This window comes from Hoplias malabaricus, chromosome 1 (genome assembly GCF_029633855.1).
Source record: "Hoplias malabaricus isolate fHopMal1 chromosome 1, fHopMal1.hap1, whole genome shotgun sequence".
Classification (NCBI taxonomy): domain Eukaryota; kingdom Metazoa; phylum Chordata; class Actinopteri; order Characiformes; family Erythrinidae; genus Hoplias; species Hoplias malabaricus.
The window spans coordinates 8,842,031-8,863,953 of record NC_089800.1 but is presented as its reverse complement, the minus strand read 5'-3'; the positions used below and the strand labels follow the sequence as shown (position 1 = coordinate 8,863,953).

General features: G+C 41.8%; 1 protein-coding gene across 3 annotated transcripts in view; it reads right to left on the bottom strand.

The window, feature by feature from the left end:
• si:dkey-12j5.1 (uncharacterized) overlaps positions 1 to 21,923 on the bottom strand; it is a 174,564-nt gene that overhangs the window by 135,622 nt on the left and 17,019 nt on the right. For 2 of the 3 annotated variants that reach the window (XM_066678153.1, XM_066678155.1), the window contains exon 8: positions 15,519 to 15,587. The exons of the other annotated variant lie outside the window; for it this stretch is intronic. In XM_066678153.1, the coding sequence (XP_066534250.1) occupies positions 15,519 to 15,587 (69 nt within the window). The remainder of the gene's footprint in view (positions 1 to 15,518; positions 15,588 to 21,923) is intronic. 3 annotated transcript variants of the gene reach the window in all.

The window sequence follows — 21,923 nt, the reverse complement described above, 5'->3', positions numbered from 1 at the left end:
AAACATGGCTCCCAAAGGTAACACAGTGCAAAGAAACCCACACACAGCACCTTTCCGCCAAAAAACTGAACCAGAGATAAAAAGAGTTAGGACAGAGTCATGTTTAGCAGGTTTTTTTTATTATTTATTTTATTTAAGCAAGAACAACAGTAACAAAGAGAAAAAAAACACAGAGAAAGAGAGACAACATCTGACTTTTATGAAAAAGGTGTGTTTTGATTACAATCGTGAATATTGCCTTTAAACATTGACCACACAGCTCCAGGGACCTGGAGGTTGTGGGTTCGATTCCCGCTCCGGGTGACTGTCTGTGAGGAATGTGGTGTGTTCTCCCTGTGTCTGTTTGGGTTTCCTCCGGTGCTCCAAAAACACACGTTGGTAGGTGGATTGGCGACTCAAAAGTGTCCGTAGGTGTGAGTGTGTGTGTGTTGCCCTGTGAAGGACTGGCGCCCCCTCCAGGGTGTATTCCCGCCTTGCACCCAATGATTCCAGGTAGGCTCTGGACCCACTGCGACCCTGAACTGGATAAGCGCTTACAGATAATGAATGAACAGAATGATAAACCATGACACTGCCCAACACTAAAGCGCACATCTATAAACACAAATCTATAAACTACAGACACAATCACAACATAGGCCCAACACTGACCCCTGGATGAGGACAGCAATATCCACACACAAACACCTCTTTAAAGGCACATAAGGACAGCCTCCCCGAGTTGGGGAGGCCTTGTAATGTTGAATACAAACGGAGCCAGGCACAAGTTTACTCCAAGGAAAAAAACACAATAAATGGCATTTGTTCAGGGTTATAGACTTCGTGTGTTCCTCTCCAGTGCACTCGAGTCCAGCCGCTAAAGAAAGCCTGAATAATTCAGACTTTAAATATGAATAATGTCCTGTGATTTGGGGTTTTATATCTAATGTCGCATTTAGTGTATTCTGATTAAGATAAACACTGATCAAGCCTGTCACAAGTTCAGCGGACGACGCTGCAATATGAATGAGAGCCACAGCAGGGGTTTAAAAGTTGAGCTTTTGGTCAAAAAGTTTGGATCTGGACACAAGTGACCTGGAACGACACTCGGTTCAGTTAAAGAAATGAATATAATCAGACTGATCATCAGGTTAGAAACTGTGAGTGTGTGTGTGTGTCTCCTCAGGTACCCCCAGCTACAAAGTCAAATCAAAGAGAAGTCAATACTGCATATTTCTGATAATGCAGGGAGAGGGCTGTGTGATGGCTTTATTCTTTTAATTATCAAAAGTTTCCTCTAATTATTGTTGTGAGACAGAGTCAGTCACCCACTGAGAAGCAAAAAGGCGAGGTACACCTCTATTTCACAGCAGTTCAGGGTGGAACTTTGCAGCGAGGAGACCTCATACTGATGTGTGATAAATATATGATAAAGAGCTGCTGGGAAAGTTTGTTCACTCTAGAGCAGAGCATACCATTGCCAGTTTGAGGACTTCAGCCCTCAAAATAGGACTTCAGCTTGTTAATATGCAATCTACCACAGCATTTGTATAAAAGAAATCAGGTCAATCGTCCCATATGTCCAGGAATATGTTGTCTATTGTTAACCGGCAAAAGAAAAAGTAAAAAGTTGCACGTCAGGAGCACAAATTCCATGATGGTACATTTCCCACCTAATGTGTCGGGATTTGAGAGGCAGGGCGGACTGACGGAGGAGGACGCACTTGCTACAACACAGTAACTTTTATTTACAACACAAAATAACAATACAGACTAAGATAACTAGAGAGAATACTTAAACAAAAAAAGACTGAGACAGAGAAACTTGGAAACAATGACTTGGACAGAGAGACTTAGACAAATAGACAGGGAACTGGACAGAGAGACCTAGGTTGAGGGAGCTAAACATACAGAGAGAGAAACAGACTAATCTTAGACATAGCGCTAAATAGACACCTGGACAGTGAGAACTAAACAGACTAAACTTGAACATAGACATAAACAGAGTAAACACACAAACAGACAAGAGACAAAAGAGATACAAAGACTAACTTGGAGGGCATGAGAAATAGACAAGACAGACCGGAGAGTACAAAACAAAGGTGGAATGACCAACAAACAGGAAGTGACACAAAGGAACTTAAATACACCACACAGACAAGGGACACCTGAAACAGATAACGAGGGGGCAGGGTTACAAATGACACTGACGAGGAGGCGGAACAAAGGCGGGACATGGGCGGAGACATGGACAATAACAAACAGAGCCATGTGCTAAGAAACAGACATGAAAGGACAAGGGTATGAGAATGTTGGTTCTATATTAAAAATATAAAAATAAGAACATTTTTAAATTAGTGACATAACGAAATACGAGAAGATGAACATTTAAAAAATAAATAAATAAATATATATGTATATAGTTGTGTCACTTTTGTTTGATTGTAAAATTTATGAAATCTCACATCTCAAAATTGTGCTTTGGTCATTTGAAGAGGTTGAAATGCTCCTTGGATCAGAAAAACTCCACCAGAGGAGCGAAAAAAGCGAAAAAAAACACCACAAACACACGACAAGTAAATAACAAACAGTACTTAACATTACCACCATCGTTGTAGTATTCAAAATCCATGCTTCCCTTTAAAGACGAGGATTGCGACATCACCGACAAAAATTTGAGAATTAAAAAAATTTATTCTAGTGTGAAATCGACTTTACATAGTTACCAAATTTATGGAGAAAATAACAAGTCTCATCCAGCTTATGCTTTGTGGCAGTTTTGAAAAACGTTAAGCATGCAAAGTTGATCATGATTTCAGATTAAAAATGACAAGGGGAAAAGATTTAAACGACTTTGAAAGAGGGGTAAGGGCAGCAGGAGCTTCAATCATAATAATGCACCAGTTGGGATTCAATGTATTGACATGTGTTTAGATCTATGGGGTCTACATCAGCAATAAGGGTTGGAAACTGGGTCTTCAAAGTTTTGACAGGTGGTTTTTGCATACCACAGAAGTACAACTACAGGCAACGTAAGGTTGTAGAATTAACAATATCAGAGTCTGGGAATATGAAAGTTTGGGGGGGGGGGGTGTCCAAGGTTTGGAGATGGAGCCTGGGTTGCCTTCAGTTATCCGCCCTGAAAGAGAGAAAATCGATACCTATTCCTGAAGTGAAAGAGTCTTGCACACATCATATCACATTATTCTACAAGTATTCAGGGGTGGATCAATACGAACGCTCAGTCGGCTCAGCTTCTTTTCTCTCTCTGCATAGACTTCCCACAGAAAGTGACGGGCCTTAATGGAATAAATGAGTGTAGCAGCGCACTTCAGGCTACCATCAGCACTGCTCAATTTGGTAACCATGTAAACAAAACAAGCCAATCTGCAGCAAAGAACTGAACCTGCGTTTGGCAGACATCTCCGTCACAGGCGTCCAGATTGAGACACGCGTTTAACAATCTACTCTTAAATAAGGGGCTTTCTCCAGCCTCTGCCGGAGCCAAGGTAACTGAGCGTATCTTCTTGCATTAGCATTCCTGCCAGACTCTCAGCTGGATTACTGCTGACACTCCCTCTGAAGTCTAACACACGCAGAACAAAAGAGAGGGATGAGAGAGAATGAGAGACGGGGAGAAGAGAGAGAATCATTTGTTCCCACGGAAGATGTGGAAATGTCTTACAGCTTTATCGCGTTCCTCCTCCCCGCACCTCTACCAGCCCCTCCTCATGTTCCTCTCAGTTTATTCTGGCTTTCAAACTAGGCTTCGCTCCACTGTAACAAATTTAGAACAAAGATAATGGTGGTATTTAGCAATGATGCTAACAATCGTTTTTAGTAGCATCTTCTTTAAAAGTTACTCTTACCCTTAACGCCCAAAAGTGTGTCTTGAACCCAGTAACTTAGAGGCTGTTAAGGACTAATTGAAATATAAGGGACACTCTGAAGTAGTTCAACATTAGCTCGAGTTCAACGCGCCCAATGCCAAGTGTTAGCAAGTGAGAGCATCCATGGGCTACCGTCATGTGAGGTTTCCTTGGTGTGGACGTCATACTGAGACTGAATGTAAAGAGATGGGAACTATGGATACACTTACATCATACACACCCCCCTCTCCCTGCGCTGGAGAGTCTCGGAGCATTCAAAAGCACCGAAGCCCACCGTCTCAGGAGTAAAAGAATAGCAATGTGTTGCATAATGAGGAGCAAAAGACCATCTCTGTTAGCCACATTAGCATTTTCAGCCTAGGATCTAATTGCAAACTGCTAGCGTCAGACTCTAATGCATTTCTCTTCAGTCTGAATCTGAGAGAGTTATCCTCACACAGGTCATACACAAGCTTCAGTAATCAAATTTCACTCCTGTGTTGTTTTAGTGAGTAGGAGACCAGACACAAGCTCTGTATTCCTCTGTCTCAGTCTTTTACAGGTAAATATTTTGATCCTGCTGTCCCTGCGCTCTGAGAGTGGAACAGATTGTTGGAGGATAATGTTTTATCACGTATATCACATATAAAGTTTAATAAAGTAGTTCTCCTTGGCTGAAAGTGCGAGTGATCAGTGAGAGGCTTCCACGCAACAGCTAAGATGAGGGTGAATCCTAAATGTCTCTCTACACCCTCTATAGGGCACAGTGTAGGTCATAAAGTAATGGTTTCTGCATTCAAATAGAGCGTTGTTTGTTAAAAAATAATTTATAGTGAGCTCACGTTTCAAATTTCCCTGTTAAATACAAATTACTGTCTGTGTGCGGTATGTTTAGTATTTCTTTTATCTGTGATGTGCACTATGTAGGGAGTATGGCGCTGGTTGACATGTGAGCCTAGCTCCTCTTTACTGACTAGCTCTGTTTAGAAAGGTGTGAATAGGTCAGGGATCCATATTTGTATTATTTTACTGTCTAAATGAGGACTAAAAGTGTTGAAAAATAAAACAATTTCAACAACACACTTTTGAGTTGTGTGTTTGAGTAAAGGGTAGGTCTCCAATACTACAGCTAATCTACACTGTGAGAGCAATGTCAACATTGCTATCTCAGCAAGAGTCCTTGGGCTGGATCCCTAACACTGAATTAGCCTACATCCACAACATGACTGAACTTGGAGGTCATTGTGGATGAGAGTGTTTGTCCAATGTTATAAATGTAAATGTCATACACCTACCTAAAATCCATATAAATATATATACACACACTTAAGAGTCACCTCCAGTTGGCAGCAAGCTAAATCCACACAAGACTTGGATCTCACTCCGGAGAGATAAACAACCCTGGGCTAGAAGGAGGATGTAAAAAGTTTTGACACAATGACGATGACTGAAAAACTACACAGGCTAGTTCACATATGGGTTTTAAGATCATTTTCACACCTCTATCAAGTTAATCCCAGTTGGGGGTGTAACATAAAGCAAGGCCATTAAGAAGACTTGAGGCTAGGCATTTCTGAGATCATTAGCGGTAAGCAGTAGGTAAAACACAGAAGATAAAACACTTGCGAAAGGAAACTGGCAAGCAGGATGAGGGATGTTCGGAGTGTGTATGTGTGCGTTTGGGAGCGCAGTGTGTAGGAGCATGGCCCCCAGTGAGGGTTTTCTTTTTTTCCTAATTAAATACCTCTCTCTGTAGAGATAATTAGTCCCTCCAGTGTCATTACAAAACAAACATTTTATTACAGTTCCTTTAAATGGCGCTGAGAGGCAGTTTTCAGCCTCCCTGTCTTTTTCCTCACTCTCTCCATCGCTGCTCTCCTCTTTGTCTCTAAGGAAGACATCAATCATTTGCTGTCAGTGTGTGTGTGTTGGGCTCTGACCCTGCTGAAGCGTTCAGGGAAAAGGGCCTGCTAATATTGAGTTAGCTCCTGTGACACATTCTTGACACCTACACACACACACAAGCCTCTCTCGGGTCCTCACAACTAATTCGGAATGGCCACAATCTGACAGTTTTACACACACACACACACACATACACACACGCTCACATAACCTCTCAGGGGCCTGCATTATACAGAGTGCGCTGAGGCAAGACATTACAGCGTGCACACACACACACACATAGCTGGACAGAGACATACACACACACAGACAGACGCGCAGAGACACAGACACACGCACAGACACAGATTGACACACACACACACACAATCATCATCATTGAACACGATTTGTTCTCCAAAGTTCTATAACATTATTCTCCTCAGAGCTGGGCCCCAACATTGAGGCGGCCATTTTCACAGGTTTAGTGCAGAACCTCAGGTTCCCAGCTGTCAGCGTAGTGACTGTTTACCTAAAGAGAAAATGACGGGCTGCTGTTTTCAGACACTATTTACACTTGAAAAACTTAAAACTTAAATAAACACGTAACAATCTTACAGCGATCTTAAAGAGGAAACATTTTAACGAATGAACATCAAGTTGATTGCACTTTGAGAGATTGTTTTTGCAGATTAAATTAGGCCTGAGACAGTAACAGAACACTTTTATTTGGATAAATGCATTTACTATATTTGTTTCTTTTAGTGCCAGCAGTGCTCTGACAGCTGATGTTAAATTGCTATTAGTGGCTTTTTCACCACAGCGCAATGATATTGACCAACGGGGAGCTAATGAGGGGCCTTATGATGATGATGATTAGAAGACATTTTGTTGTTGTCAACAAAGGTTTCATCAACAAATGGCAGAGACACTGGACTCCTCCACAGCCTCGCTTCCGAACCTTTCACTGAAAACCACACTCTTCTGTGTTTTACAGGGTACAAAGCCACAGTAGGGCTGGGATTATGTCAGGGATTAGGTCAAAAACCACACCCCAATTCATTTTAAATAGATTACCCTCACGAAAATGTTCCAACACGTGGTCTTCCAAAGAGAGCAGAGCCTGTGACTGCAGCAAAGGGGAACAAACTCTCTATTAAAACAATTAAAAGTCGTGTAGATGATTCTGGAGAAACCTCCTTTGTTCATTCAGAAGCTCTGCATCTTTTAAGGTGAAAGTGTGTGTGTTTGCGTGTGTGTGTAAGAAGCAACTTTATATTGTTGGTGTCTGAAGTGCAAATTGTCTAAGTTTTTATTCACTATTTGAATTTCCACAGAAACTCATTTTTAACTCGAGCTGTTTAGTTTTGTAGCACTTTCAGTCTGTGTTTACTTTCATGCAGCTAGTGCTCTCCTGAATTTAGAGTCAGTTCCACCTTAAGTAATGCAACTGTAACAGCAAAAATAAGTCTCCCCGCCCCCCTTGGGAGCAGGAATAGAGCTACATCATCACTTTTTCATGCTTTTCCAACATTCGGAGGTCTCTCCACTGTCCAAACCCCTCCAGATGCCATTTCCTGGCCACGGCTGACCTGAGCCAGTCCAGACCGAGGTACTTTCTTTGTTTCCCATTTACTGAGCCAGGGCTTCGTACAAACACTGGACTTATTTCCAGCAGACAAACTACCGGAGAGTCTGAACTTTGTGTATCTGAATCTTGGTGCTTTCCCACCGCATGGGTCCAGCTCTGCACAACTCGACTCGGCCTGCTTAAAGCTTGTCGCTTTTCCACTGAGAGGGCTCCCCCACAAAATGGAGCTGGTGACGTCGCAACAATGGCGGCAGTAAAGTTAGGCACTGTTTATTCATTGTGTAAGTGTTGTTTACGTGTTTTTTAACGAGGCTCTGTGCCCCGGTTCTCACAAATCAGTTTTACTTTTTGCACGTTGCGCTATCACTGAAAATTTTCGAGCGGCCATTGGCCCAAGGAGCATATAAACCTCTTCAAAACACCTTGAGGTAAAGTTACGAGCTGCAGTTGTGAGTCCGATAAAAATAGATGTGAAAGCTGCTGTAACTTAAGAGATTTTACAAGCGGAATTGAATGTGCTGGATTTGAATGCGCTCTTCATTTCTTGGTGATTGACATGGCTTTGGCCAGTCAGTGCTGTGCAAGGTTTACATGTCACCATTTAGTACTTATTCGGCACAGGATTGAAACTGTATACAGCACCTTTACCTTAAAAAATATGTTTAAAAAAAAAACCAAGGACGGTTGCTGAATGCTTGTCTCCTCTTACTTTAAGTGCCCACGGCTTTTCACCACTGAGTGGAAAACTGACCGATTGAACATTGTGTCCTTCATCAAGCTTTACCTTACATTCCAGTCAAACTTAAAGCATTGAGGCACGTACTTTATTTGCATACTGCTGTGAATTATTTTCACTATCTCCTGCTGAAAACTCACTGAAATAGCTGACTCACTCACTCGCCTACTCTCTGCTCACCTTTCCCCCATCCACCAATCAAAAGGCTTCGCAGTGGGGGGTGCCTGGCTTCTGTCTAAGCGCCTGCTGCCACTGAGGCGAACTTGTGACCTTTGGCGCAGCTTTGACGGGCAGCCAGGTGACCAGCATTAATATTAATACCTACACCCATACTGCAAAGGAGGAGAAAAAAAAAAAACTGAGAAATGCTGGGCATTGGGCGGCAATAGAAGGCCTTTCAGGAGTCCTGCAGCACACACTCTTCCTCTTTTCTCCACTGGGATGGAGAAAAAATAAAGAATGAAAAGACAAGGGTGAAAAAAAGCTGTCAATTTCTAGCCTAGTCCCAACATTAAGATGCTCTCTCTTTTTTACTTCAATTGCTTTCTAACCTCTCTCCCCCCCCCCCCCACGTTCTCTTATATACCACCTTCTATATTTCCTTCTCTGTGGGACCTTCACACTTCATCCTATCATTCATACAAGCCTCACCTCACTCACTCTCTCTTTATATCTCTTACACACACACACACACACACACACACACACACACACACACACACACACACACACACACAGAGAGAGAGAGAGAGAAAGAAAAGGTCAAGTGCAGAGTAAAATACCGTTCCTGAATTATTCAAAGCAACCTTCCCTTTGAGAGAAAGAGAGAAAATGCTTTAAAAGAAAAACAAAGCAAACTTCTCTTCTTATCTTTATTCATGTGCAGCAAAGGCAAACTCATTCAAGGAAGTTAGGGACAAAATCTCTTTAAGACACACACACACAGACACAGGTTCCAATATTCATGTTAGGAATTTCCCGCAGACAATTATTACTTTGGATATTTAACACTGCACCTGACCTTAACCTCAGTAACTACAAGTAAAACAACTGGCATTTTTAGCTTTTGCAAATAAAAACATCATATTTAAAGTAAAGCAAAAAATTAACAACAAAAAAATGTTTTTTTGTCTTGACATTTCACAAAATCTGAACATTCTCCTGAGAACTGAGTGCTTTTTCTTGAATATTGTCCTGACATTTCACATACACCAACAATGATTCAGCAGCCACAATTAGGCACCAAAGATTCTGTCTAATTATAATTTTTAAATATTAAAATATGCCTAAAACAGCAACTCAAAGCTGTCTGTCAAGGCTTTAATTAAGAGTTAATATGGGACGCTAGGGGACGGCAGGAAGCTCCTCCCTCTCCCAACAAGTGACTAGTCCAGAAAAGCATCTCTGCTAACGTAATAGAGCTGGGTAGTTAGCTTCTCCTCCAAATCCACCTACAGACAGACCCCCCAGTAAACATTTAGCCATTGATTCAACGTTGAAATAACGTAATGACTGCCATCTAATCAACGTTCTCTTACGGTTGAAAATGAAAGTTGAAAAGACGTCCAAACACAGACATTGAAAAGACGGCTATTAAACGTATTTTGGACGTCCATTGATGTTATTAATTGGTCCCGAAATAAATTACTTGTATAAAACGTGTTTTGGACGTCCACTAACGTTATCGATTGGTCACCACTTAACTAACTTATTAAGATGGATTTTGGACGTCCATCGACGGACAGACAACTTTTAGACCTATTTTGAATGTCCAAGGACATTCCTTGTTTACTGGGCCCTTCTTCATGAAAACGATATGTAAATAAGGACAACGAGGGCATGTTCTACGTAAATAAGGTACTCATAACTGCATGTTTCAACAAAAAACAAAATAAATGATACTCTTGTTAATTACCCTTTAACGCCCTTTATATTTTAATAAAGCCTATCCCAAACCTACCAATATTTAATTGGCCTAAATCAGTAATGTTTAATTACATCTAGCTGACCCCAGTCTTTTGTAAGTGTCTTTGAGTGTAAAAATGGGGTTAAAAAAGCCTGGGCAAAGAGCCACAGAAAGTGGCAAATGCCTGTTCTCCTGCTATAGATTTCTGGACTAACAAACCTGTTGAGATTTTTGAATTTTTCTTCACTCCATTTTTGAAAATATTCCGTCCAGACAAATATAAAAACAGTGGCACCACCACGCCAGTCCATGAGGGGGCAACAGTACCTCAAAGATACGCTGTGTGATGTCAGCGTTTCCAAAAAACTCAGTTTTGGCCATAAACATGAGAACACTGACAATAGCATTTTCAAAAATTCCCACCTTGGAGAGCCTTTTGGAAAACCACATTTTTCAGTGATCTAATGGCGCTTTTCCATGGCATGGTACTTACACGGCTCTACTCTGCTTGACTCTGCTCTTGCTTTTCCACTGGCTAAATCTGGTCCTGGTCCCTGGCACTGGGTAAGTTTACAGTCCCAACTCACTCTGGATTCCCACATTCCCCCAAGGGGTTTTGAAGATATTTATATGCTCCTTGGGCCGATGGCAGACAAAAATTCCCAGTGAAAGATGAACGTGCAACTAGCAAAACTGATCTGTGAGAGCTGGGGTGTGGAGCCGTGTTCAATCCAAAAAATAAATAAATAAATAAATAAAACAAAACAAAAAAAAAAACCCACAACAGTAGCAGCCCATCTTTACAGCCGCCGTTGTTGTGGTTTTCAAAGCCAGCTCCAGTTAGGAAACTATAAGCATGTTTTCTAGGTCAAAACACTAAATTAAAGACTTATAAACCACAAATAAAGAAACCAGATACCAATATAAACAAAAATTTAATATTCAAATTATTTATCACTTATGACTACAAAATATTACCAGCAGCCTGTCCCTGGCTCATTCTTAGGATTCTGCTCCATCAGCCACTGCGGTCTACTCAAACAAGGCCCTCGACCCCCAAAGTCTGCTGCAGGGCACTGCACCCTCACTCGCTCTGCCTCTCACTTGCTCTCTCAGATATGAAAAATGCTAATTTCATGATATTGAACAATAAAGCTTCAATGCCATGAGCTCAGGGAGTAAAATAAAATAAAACATAATAAAAAAAAAAAGTTCTATGACCTCAAACTCACTCAAAACCAGCAACAAAACTTCATTTACTTCTCTGGGATTGTTCTGTCTTGAATCATATTAATAAGAAAATAAATTAATATGAATTGATAAAACTGAGGGCGGCATGGTGGCGCAGCAGGTAGTGTCGCAGTCACACAGCTCCAGGGACCTGGAGGTTGTGGGTTCGAGTCCCGCTCCGGGTGACTGTCTGTGAGGAGTTTGGTGTGTTCTCCCTGTGTCTGCGTGGGTTTCCTCCCACAGTCCAAAAACACACATCGGTAGGTAAATTGGTGACTCACAACTGTCCGTAGGTGTGAGTGAATGTGTGTGTGTGTGTCGCCCTGTGAAGGACTGGCACCCCCTCCAGGGTGTATACCTGCCTTGCGCCCAATGATGCCAGGTAGGTTTTGGACCCACCGCAACCGTGAACTGGATAAGCGGTTAAAACTTCAAGACATTTGAGCCTGCAACAACGATTATTTTAATTGTTGCGTTTGTTGAAAGTCTAAATAATCCATAACAATGAGAAATCCCAAGACATAAGTTTCACTAAAGAAGAGATCCCATTCATTCACTGTCTAACCACTTAATTAATACAGGTTCGCGGTGGGCGAAGGTGGGAAAGCACCCTGGAGAGGGTTCCAGTCCTTCACAGGGTGACACATACTCACACATTTACACCTATGGACACTTTTGACTCGCTAATCCATATACCAACATGTGTTTTTGGACTGTGGGAGGAAACCTGAGCACCTGGAGGAAACCCACGCAGACACAGGGAGAACACAAACTCCTCACACTTACCTGGAGTGGGACTTGTGCCCACAACCTCCTGGTTCCTGGAGCTGTGTGAGTGCGACACTACCTGCTGCGCCACTGGGCCGCCTCAGATGAGATCACAGAACTACACTGTTGCTTACAAACTGGAACAAAACTGCATTAACAAACTTCGCAAAAAATATAATGATAAGACACCTGAGAAACATTGGCAACTTATTCTGTGATCAGAAGAAACAAACCAGACAGGATCAGATTTGGATCAGCTGTCCTATTGGCACAGACCTGGCTAAGATGATCACTGTCTATATACAGTCAGCTAGGAAACATGGGAGCGGTAGTGTGTAAATACAGGAGTGTATAATTTCAGCAAATGATTCTCAAACATTAGTGCATACCCCAAAATACTGAATGAAAACAGGATTCTAGCAATCAAACCTCTTGTCAAATGGAAACGACCATGTGCCAAAATGGGTCACCTGACCTGAATCCTGCAGAACATCTTGTAAGAACCTTAATGCAGAAAGTGAAGGGAAATGAATAAGAATGGACATATAGATTTGCACTAAAGTGGTATCCTCCATATCAAGGATTCCTGCAGTGAATCTCACTAGTAGAGAGTTGCAGTTTCTTTAAAATCTCCCTCCAGTCATTAATTAAACCCTATCCAAGTTCTTCATAATTTATATATTCAGATGTAATTTCCAAGAAAACAATGCTCTAATGCCTTAGCATTAGAATCTTTATTCTGTCCAGGTGGTTCTATGAATATGAAACAAGTCCCCACCTCTATCTCCACTTGCCTCTCTGCCACATACCTTGAGCTTCATGGTTGCCTCAGAGGTTGAGATTGATACCTTAGGTTTATGATATAAGAAACCCTGGCTGTTCGAATGTCGCTGTCAAGACTAAAATAAGGAGAATTTACTACAGTTTAAATACCAGAGTAGGTCAGGTTTTTGACCACAACAGTGATTCTTTCAGCAAAAGTGTTTTTCTAGTGGCAGCAGCAGCCCCCACCACAGATGTTTGTGAAAATCAGGGAGGGCTAAATTGTTCGGGGGCAGCACGGTGGTGCAGCAAGTAGTGTCGCAGTCACACAGCTCCAGGGACCTGGAGGTTGTGGGTTCGATTCCCACTGTCTGTGAGGAGTTGGTGTGTTCTCCCTGGGTTTCTCCCTGGGTTTCCTCCGGGTGACTGTCTGTGAGGAGTTGGTGTGTTCTCCCTGTGTCTGCGTGGGTGTCCTCCGGGTGACTGTCTGTGAGGAGTTGGTGTTCTCCCTGTGTCTGCGTGGGTTTCCTCCGGGTGACTGTCTGTGAGGAGTTGGTGTTCTCCTTGTGTCTGTGTGGGTTTTCTCCGGGTGACTGTCTGTGAGGAGTTGGTGTGTTCTCCCCGTGTCTGCGTGGGTGTCCTCCGGGTGACTGTCTGTGAGGAGTTGGTGTTCTCCCTGTGTCTGCATGGGTTTCCAGCGGGTGTTCCGATTTCCTCCCACTGTCCAAAAACACACGTTGGTAGGTGGATTGGCAACTCAAAAGTGTGAGTGTATGTGTGAGTGTGTGTGTTGCCCTGTGAAGGACTGGCGCCCCCTCCAGGGTGTATTTCCGCCTTGCACCCAATGATTCCAGGTAGGCTCTGGACCCACTGTGACCCTGAACTGGATAAGCGCTTGCAGATAATGAATGAATGAATGAATGAATAAATTGTTCAGCATCGCTTACTACACTTGGTTTAAGTTTACGCTACTGTATTTGTCTGTTTTGGAGTTGAAAGATATGAGCTGTACAGGGCTCAGATATTAACAGAGAGTTAGAGTTAGTCTTTGTTTTTGTTTGTTTTTTATTTATTTATTTTTTTAATAGAGAAAAAACGGCTGTGTTTTTCTGTGCAAGTTTCCAATCATGTGCTCCAACATTAAATGTGGTTTTCTATGGCCTTTGGCTTTAATATGATGTGATACTGATGTGAGAATGATGCATGGCGCATTGTGGTTAATTGAACAATCCTGAAGGTCATGTAGCTTTATCATAAACAATGGTTTAAAATCTTTAAATTAGAAAAGGCCCTGGGTGCGACAAGCTTTACATAACATTTTGACTGTTTTTCTTAATATATTTTAATCGATTATTCCCTCTTCTTTTCTGTATGTATTTACTTAAAATTAAAAGCCCTCTGCAGAATTTTGTAATTGCAATTTCAAGACATATTGGCGCTTCTGCTAAATGTGTACCAGAAACACTGCTGCTGAACAGGTTTGATCTGTTTTCTGTATTATATTCAAATAGTGTTGTTTAAAATAATTAACACCTACCGGGAGCAAAACTGGAAAAAAAATGTAAATGTGGTATTTTACTGTAACTGTAGAGCAGTTTCTAGTCTTTGCTGTATTCCTCATACAGGAAAACTATATTTGTTTTCGTTTCTTAGCTGTGTGAGGAAAATGGTCACCGGTTTGTGTGAGTATGAGTCTGGGTGTGTGTGCTCTTGCCGCTCCATTAACAGTTGATTCGCCTCACACCACAGAAGAAAACAGCAAGAACAGCAAAAATGTCGCAACAGAATTGAATAAGTCACATATTGTAAACACCACCAGTGAGTCAACAGTGAGACAAAGAGGACAGCAGTGAAGAAAGTAGGCTGTCTGAAGCAGGATGTGCTGCTGTAGCTGGAACAGATGTAGATTGTGTGCTGTGATATTGAGTTTTGCCGTTTGTCCCTGCCCCTGGGTCCAAACCAATGCAGTCAAATGTTAGCAGGCTTTTACACGTGGGCAAAGTGTGCTAGATTTCAGTTTAAGAGGACACACAGAGGAATGTTTAATATGACCAAAGCCAGACCTAACAATGTAAAGAAAGGTCCATTTCCATTTCAAGTTGGCTTTAACCAAAAATAAATCAATCATGCCTTTGAGGTCTGTGACCGTAACTCAAGATCCCAGTTCAGCACACTTGATATTTAGATGAGCGCTTTGTATGTATATTTAATCAGGCACCATTGTGGCTCTGTGACCTCAAAGACAAGAAGTCAATGGTTTAAGCTGTTGGTAATGAATGTGTAATGTGGCATTTGACGTGCATTTCTTTCTCTTTCGCTACGTTCTGACTGCTATTTTCTTGCGAATGACCTTCTGTTCTGCACATCAGCTCATTATATTAAACTCCACTGAGTGAAGCTTATAGTAAAGTAAGATGAATCACGATCTTATAGGGCAAGACGTACCAGGGAAAGGATAACAAGATTACATGAAAGTACATTTCTGGGTAAGCCTTTGTTATAGCTTGTGATGCAATGGCCATTATAGATCCCATCAAGCAGATCAACGCACCGCACTATGATTGCGTCCTCATTAAAGTCTCATTAGAGAAATAAAGAGTTTCAGGACGAATCTGCATAGGTTGACTGCAATCTGTTTTACAAAACCATCAAACCCTTTCAAGACTGGATTTTCTCATAAAAGCTTGGTTTTTATGATGTTAACTGTAAAAGCCTGCCATAAACCGACTGGAAATGAACACAAAACAAAGACTGAAGAGCTGTCAGACAGCATCAAAACAAGCCGCAGATTACCTCAAACTCCTCGGCTTCTATCAGCAGTTTTGCGGTGGTGATTCTGGACTCATACGGTGGGATGGTCATCTGAAGAGGAATAAATATGCATACACAATCAGCTTTAAGCCCTTACTGCACTGAAAACACTCTAAAAACTGCATGAAATCAGCCAATATAAGGTGCACCCACTGTGGGACGCCTTACAGAAGCTACACGAGCTTAAGGTGAAGTGAAATCCCAAGTGAAAAAAGATTGGGCTGTAGTGCCTTCTCTGTGGTGATCCAGCAACATTCTGTGATGGGATATTGAATGGTGGTAGTGGCTTGAGAGATCCACAACTAATTAATCAAAATCTGCAGCTGCCCTCTCCTATATTCTTGTGATAGAATGCCACCAAATTCTCATAGAAACGTTCCAAAATTGTGAACGTTTCTCAGAAAAGTAGAGGCTGTTACAGCAGGAATGTGCATGTCTGTGCATCCCACTCATTAATGGATTTTTGTTTTTCTGATGAGGATTCATACACTGAGAATATTCATTCATTCATTCATTGTCTGTAACCCTTATCCAGTTCAGGGTGGCAGAGGGTCCAGAGCCTACCCAGAATCACTGGGTGCAAGGCAGGACAACACAGTGGAGGGGGCGCCAGTCCTTCACAGGGCGACACACACTCACAAGTATGGACACTTGAGTCACCAATCCACCTACCAACAGGTTTTTGGTGTTTATGTTTGAGAGTGGAGATATGTCCAACTCCCTGATTGTCAATCGTTCAAAAGCTGAAAGCCTGAGTCTTTTGGGCGATTCTTAAAATAGTCATTAAAAAGCTAACCAAAAAATAAATAATAAATAAATAAAACAACCTTAAGAATTTCATAAAAGGAGAATGATGAGAGGGGGAAACTTGTAAAACATTTAGTTTATAAAAACTGCAGTGCCCCGCTGTCATTCAGAGGATTTTAAAGGAACACTAATACTTAGTATTTTTGCTCCTGGGCTCCCCTACATTTTGCAAAGTGTACTTACATTTACAGGGATGTGGCTTCCTTACTCCTCCAAAAGTTACATAGCGCAGCTTCTGCAGTGCTGAGCCCAAAGTAGTACCGCAATGGCCTCTCGTCTCTTTTGATGGTGTGTGTTGAGTGCTACCTCACGAGCAGCACATGTGGGTTTTGATAATGACAGCTCACACCAAGCTGATTCCAATTAGCCCCGCTTTTCAGACATTTCAAGCTCTGTTGTTGTTTATGATCTGATTAGCAACCAGCTATCCTTAACAACTAGGGTTACTTACTGAGCCAAGCCCACAAGTACCCAAATCAGCCACTGTATCACTAGCTCTTTACAGGGGTCATCAGGCAGGCATATCCTCATGTTGGTCTTTCACTGAATTAAGCCCACGACACCTCCAGAAAGCTCAACAGTGAAGTCTGGCATCTCAGACCCACCCCTCTCCAAGCCAGCTTTACAGTCGTACCTCACCCTTTACCATCAACAACCGTAAATCCACACTGGCCTCCCTGGTGACTAAGGCTGTACATAGCCCCACTGGCACCGTTAATGCATGCTCTGTGCCACCAGTTCCATGAGAACTTTACACGGTACATGACCAACAAACCCCAATAGCATTTCTACAGTGCATTTCCCCAAGTACTCTGTGCTCTCCTTATCCACAACCACTGACTAGACCTTTCAGCTGTTTCTGATAACTCCTTCACAGCTGCCCTTAGTTTCCGGCCCCTGATGCAGAACTGCATAAGCAGGCATGTGGTCAATTTGGCTACAAATCCTCTCCACCGGGCTTACATGTGCAAGCCACCCGCGGTCCCTCACCTCAGCCACCAAGTCTGCGTACTTCAGCTTCTTCCTTTCGAATGCTTCATCTACTGCATCCTCAAATGGAACCGTTAACTCTATGAAATAAAATATCCGTTTACTTTCAGAGTAGAGCACAATGCCTGGGACCTGCAGCATTTTTCCTACATCGACCAGCAATTTCCAGTCTCGTGCTTCACCCTATCTACCAATATTTGTAGCCGCCACACTTTCTCGAAAACATTCCCACTCACGCACAAAGCTAACTATTTTATCACTACAGCCACTCAATGCATTAAACTCTAGACGTTTGCTGTTCAACAAGCATGCTAAAACCCTTAGCACCTGATTATGTCGCCATGTATACTGACCCTGTGACGAACTAACTTTACAAGCTGATAGAATATGCTTCAGAGTGCCAAGACTCCACATCATCCACAACTAGGGTCTTCACCTACCCACTGTTCAAGACTTTGCGGTCTTGGAAGTACGTCATAAGTTGCTCACAGTAAAAACATAATTCGACTTGCCTCCATCGCCCAGAGTTCTTGCCAGGAAATCTTCTGCTTCCCTACATTTTCCTCTCTAATTCTGTGATTGAAACATCATAAACTGTCAATGGCCACCTAATACAAGGCAGTAAACCTGTTCATCATCTATCTGTTCTCCCCTTACTACGTTGAATTATAAAACCATATGTAATCGGCCATAAGTATCATTCTTCAAATCAAACTAGTGCTATGTTTGGGTGTAGTCCGTTTAGTTTTGTAATCTGTGAAGTGCACCATGTTGGTCACAATAATGTGAACGCCCAGCTCATATTTTGTGGGTTTTTTTTTTTTTTTTTTGCCTCTACAGATGCATCTAGAGCTTTCACCTTGACCAGCACCAGCAGCACATCAAAACAACAATGAAGGAGAGGCTCAAGCTGCATACGAAAAAGCACCATATTCCATGTCATACGTCCACAAATTGGATATGTATCTGATCTAGAACTACATGTGATAATGACTCAAATCTGATTTGACTAAATTTCACAAAAAAGACAGCCCTGAAAGTAAGCAAGTAAGTAAATAAGATCATTCTGATTTTAGTCACTTCAGCATAGTAAAGTGAACACAGCCTTAGTCTCATGCTGCTGCTGAAGAGTGCTTCAACAACAGTCCATACACTAACAAGTTTATAAAAAAAACACTGTTTCCTGAAACAATGAATGAATCAGTAACATAAACGAAAAAATACATTTTAAATTTAACATTAGTCTTTGTTTATGTGAATTACACTCATTGAACAGTGTGTGTGTACATCATTTTAAAGTGGTATGAACCCACACCAACAGGAGTGTATATAGGTTAGAAACCAGATATGCAATAGTTTAGAGAAACTTCAGAAACAAATATAAACACGTCACACTGAGTGTGTCAGTATAATGTCAATAGTCTACTGAAGGGAAACTTTCAGTTGAGCAGTGAAAACAGTGATGCTGGGTTTTCAACACTGCCTTAATACTCCACAGCCTCATCTTTGCGGTGAACAAGTGCCCCCTACCAACAAAGCAACGAACAAGCACTGGTATTAGTTTCCTCTTCAAGCAATTTCAGGTGAGCAGTGACTCATTTCATGGCACTTCCACGTTTTCAGAGTCGTAAAAACTAATTTGGGTGCAGAAAGCCAAATGCATCAATTGAAGAACTACCATGCTCCACAGCCTTGAGGAAAATTTTGGGTTTTCAAGCTTCATAAGAGAAGGGTTGTAGGCGCAAGAGGACAGGGTCAGGACGTGTGTTTGTCTGTATGTTTGTGTGTGTGTGTGGCCTGTCTCGCAGCTGAGTGCCACAGGACTCGAAATGAAAGGATTAGTCTCTACCTACTCCACTCCCACTCATCGTCTGAAAACTAATTTCAAAGTTCAAGGGAGCTTCCTGCAGCACTGCATGTTTGTTTGGCCACAAAACAGGGAGAGGTCAAGGAAGGCCCAGCATCAATTTCGCTCAAGCTCATAAAGCAAATAAAGGCAATGGAATCGATTAATAGTTTAACAATGCAAACATGTACGTTTTAATAAAATGCCAGAATGTAGGGGCATAGAGACATTGTTAAAACAAAGCTGTCACTGATGTGGTACCCTCAAGGAAACAATTGTATCTTATTCTATATTAACTGTAGATTTTAAAGTTGTGCTGCTTTCATACGCCCCGTTTCATCTCCAGGACTTTTATTATGTTTTATTTTATTTCACAGTTGTACAATGAAATATTACAAACTCTTCTTCTGGAGAAGAGAATGTGGTGTAACTATAAGAAACAGAACTGGACTTTAACACAAATGTTGTTCTTTTACACCTTTAGTGACCTTTAATGTTCCTTTGCAGTATTTTTCTGAGAGTGTAGGTCTCAAACGTAGGTAGAGCAGCCAAAATTATTATCAAATAATCAACACTGTTTTATACATCAGTAAAAAAACTGATTCACTCAATTCATTCTCCATATTTTAGGGCATTTTCACACCTGTCATTAATTTGCTCTGGTCCAGATCAGTTAAGAAGTTTAGAATCTTGGAGCGTTTTCTTCTTGGTTTGGTTGGTTTCCACACACAGAATAATCTAAGTGCACAAAAATGTCACAGCAAGCCACAGGAGAATATTCTCTTCACTGATTGGTCAGACCCAGGCTCAGTCACGGATGCTCTAGCCACAAGTAGACGGAGAGTGTGATACTTCCAGTGTACCAAGGGTAAAAACAAACCAGAGTTTCATTTAACCAAACCAAAAAGCGCAGACTTGAAAACGACCCCATAATCACTGCCATTTCAACCAAGGAGCAAATTCTCCAAAATCGCGCAGTGCTTTAACACTAAGTGGGTTAGGGTCTGCCTGGTTGTCGCTTACTTTTGAGCTGCTGTGATCACATCATCACTGGAACGCTCAAAGAGCTTGAAGGAGAATGCTAAGTGGCTAAAAGTGTAAAGCCCACACAGATTGTCATTGTGATGAGTGATGTGGTATGAGGATTAGCCTTCGCACATAGAGTGAGGCCAACGAGGCCCTACAAGTCGCCACTTTTCCATCACATGGTATCTATATGTATACACTAATTGAACTACAGGGGGTCCTCAACTTACGACGTTGATCCATTCCTACATCGCATCGTAAACCGATTTTTGGTGTAAGTCGGAACATACGTACATACTGTACGTACTTATCCTATCCTAACACCTATCCTCCTCGGTCCCGAGCCGCGTAACCGTGTATTCTTCCACCGCGCACACCAAATACGAAGTTCACATTACGATATTTATGACGCAAAACCACAAGTCGAAACAAGGCTTTATACAGTAAATGGGATTCGTAAATTTCGTAACCACGAAACATCATAACTCAGGACTGACGCAACCCGAGGACCTCCTGTACTCACATTTTGGTACCTGGTTGGTTTTATCATTACCACAACTCACTTCAAAATGTAGCTGATGATGTCACAAAATTAAGTAATTATTTTTAAGTGTTGATAAGTGTTTACTCATTGTGCATTCCCATGTTGTTGTTGATTGGGCTTGAAGACAGCTTAGCCTCGTACCAGTTCAGACAAATGTCTCTGCCTTTTCAGAAGACCACAGGGCAATATTATAACCTGTATTTTACAACGCAATCACAACTCTAGCCTGGAGATTTTTTTTTTTTTTTTCAAATGGAGAATTTGTACTGGATGTCTGCATTTTGTAGATTGACAAGTCTCTCTGGCCAATCAGCGCTCTGCAATGTTTACAATCCCTACTCTGCTGGCATGAAACAAAGAGCAAGCAGGTACTTAAAAATGTCTCCAGCTCCAATAGAAGGACCAAATTTGGAAAATCAAACAGGTCAAGTAGAGTTTACTTGAGTAGTATAGATACCATACAGTGGAAAATGCCATTAGAGTTGTGCTACCATGGAGCCAGCATTAAAAGATCACGGGATCAATGTAGAGAAATGCCTGGGAGTGCAAGTGACCATAAATGTCCTCATGCCCTCTGCCTTCTCTCCCCTCACAACCCTAGCCATCACGGGTGTCTAGATGACATTCAGCACTGCAGAAACTGCACTACGTCACCTTCAAAAGAGGGTAGGGTACCACCCTCTCTCTCCCCCACCCCCCTTGATTTCAGAACGGTGTTGTAAAAGTGAATTACATTGTGCAACTCTAGGGGGAGCCCAGAAGTAAAGATACCAAATTTTTTCTATGCTTTGAATGTGAAAAGATTTAAAAAACTACTTTTAAAGCCTCTAACGATTAGGCCGAAACAGCAGAAGTGATCACTGTGGATGGAGAATTCACAGCTAACTGAATCCAACAGAGAATGAGTGCTACAAACTGTTTAAAAACCTCTGAGTCAAGCTACAGCTTTTAGAAAGGTTTGAAAAAGACTGGAACAGTTTCGCTCTTTTCTACCATTAGCAATTTTCAGCTAAATGAGGCACAGGCTGGGGAGTCTTTTCTCTTATTTTAGATTTAATCTCATGGGTAGTAGGAGCAAGTTGGTCAGAGAAGCGCTGTAACCAAACTCTTACATCACCCCAGTGCTGTGTTTTCAAATATTAATTAAATCCAACTGTTCAGGAAAGGCGCTGAT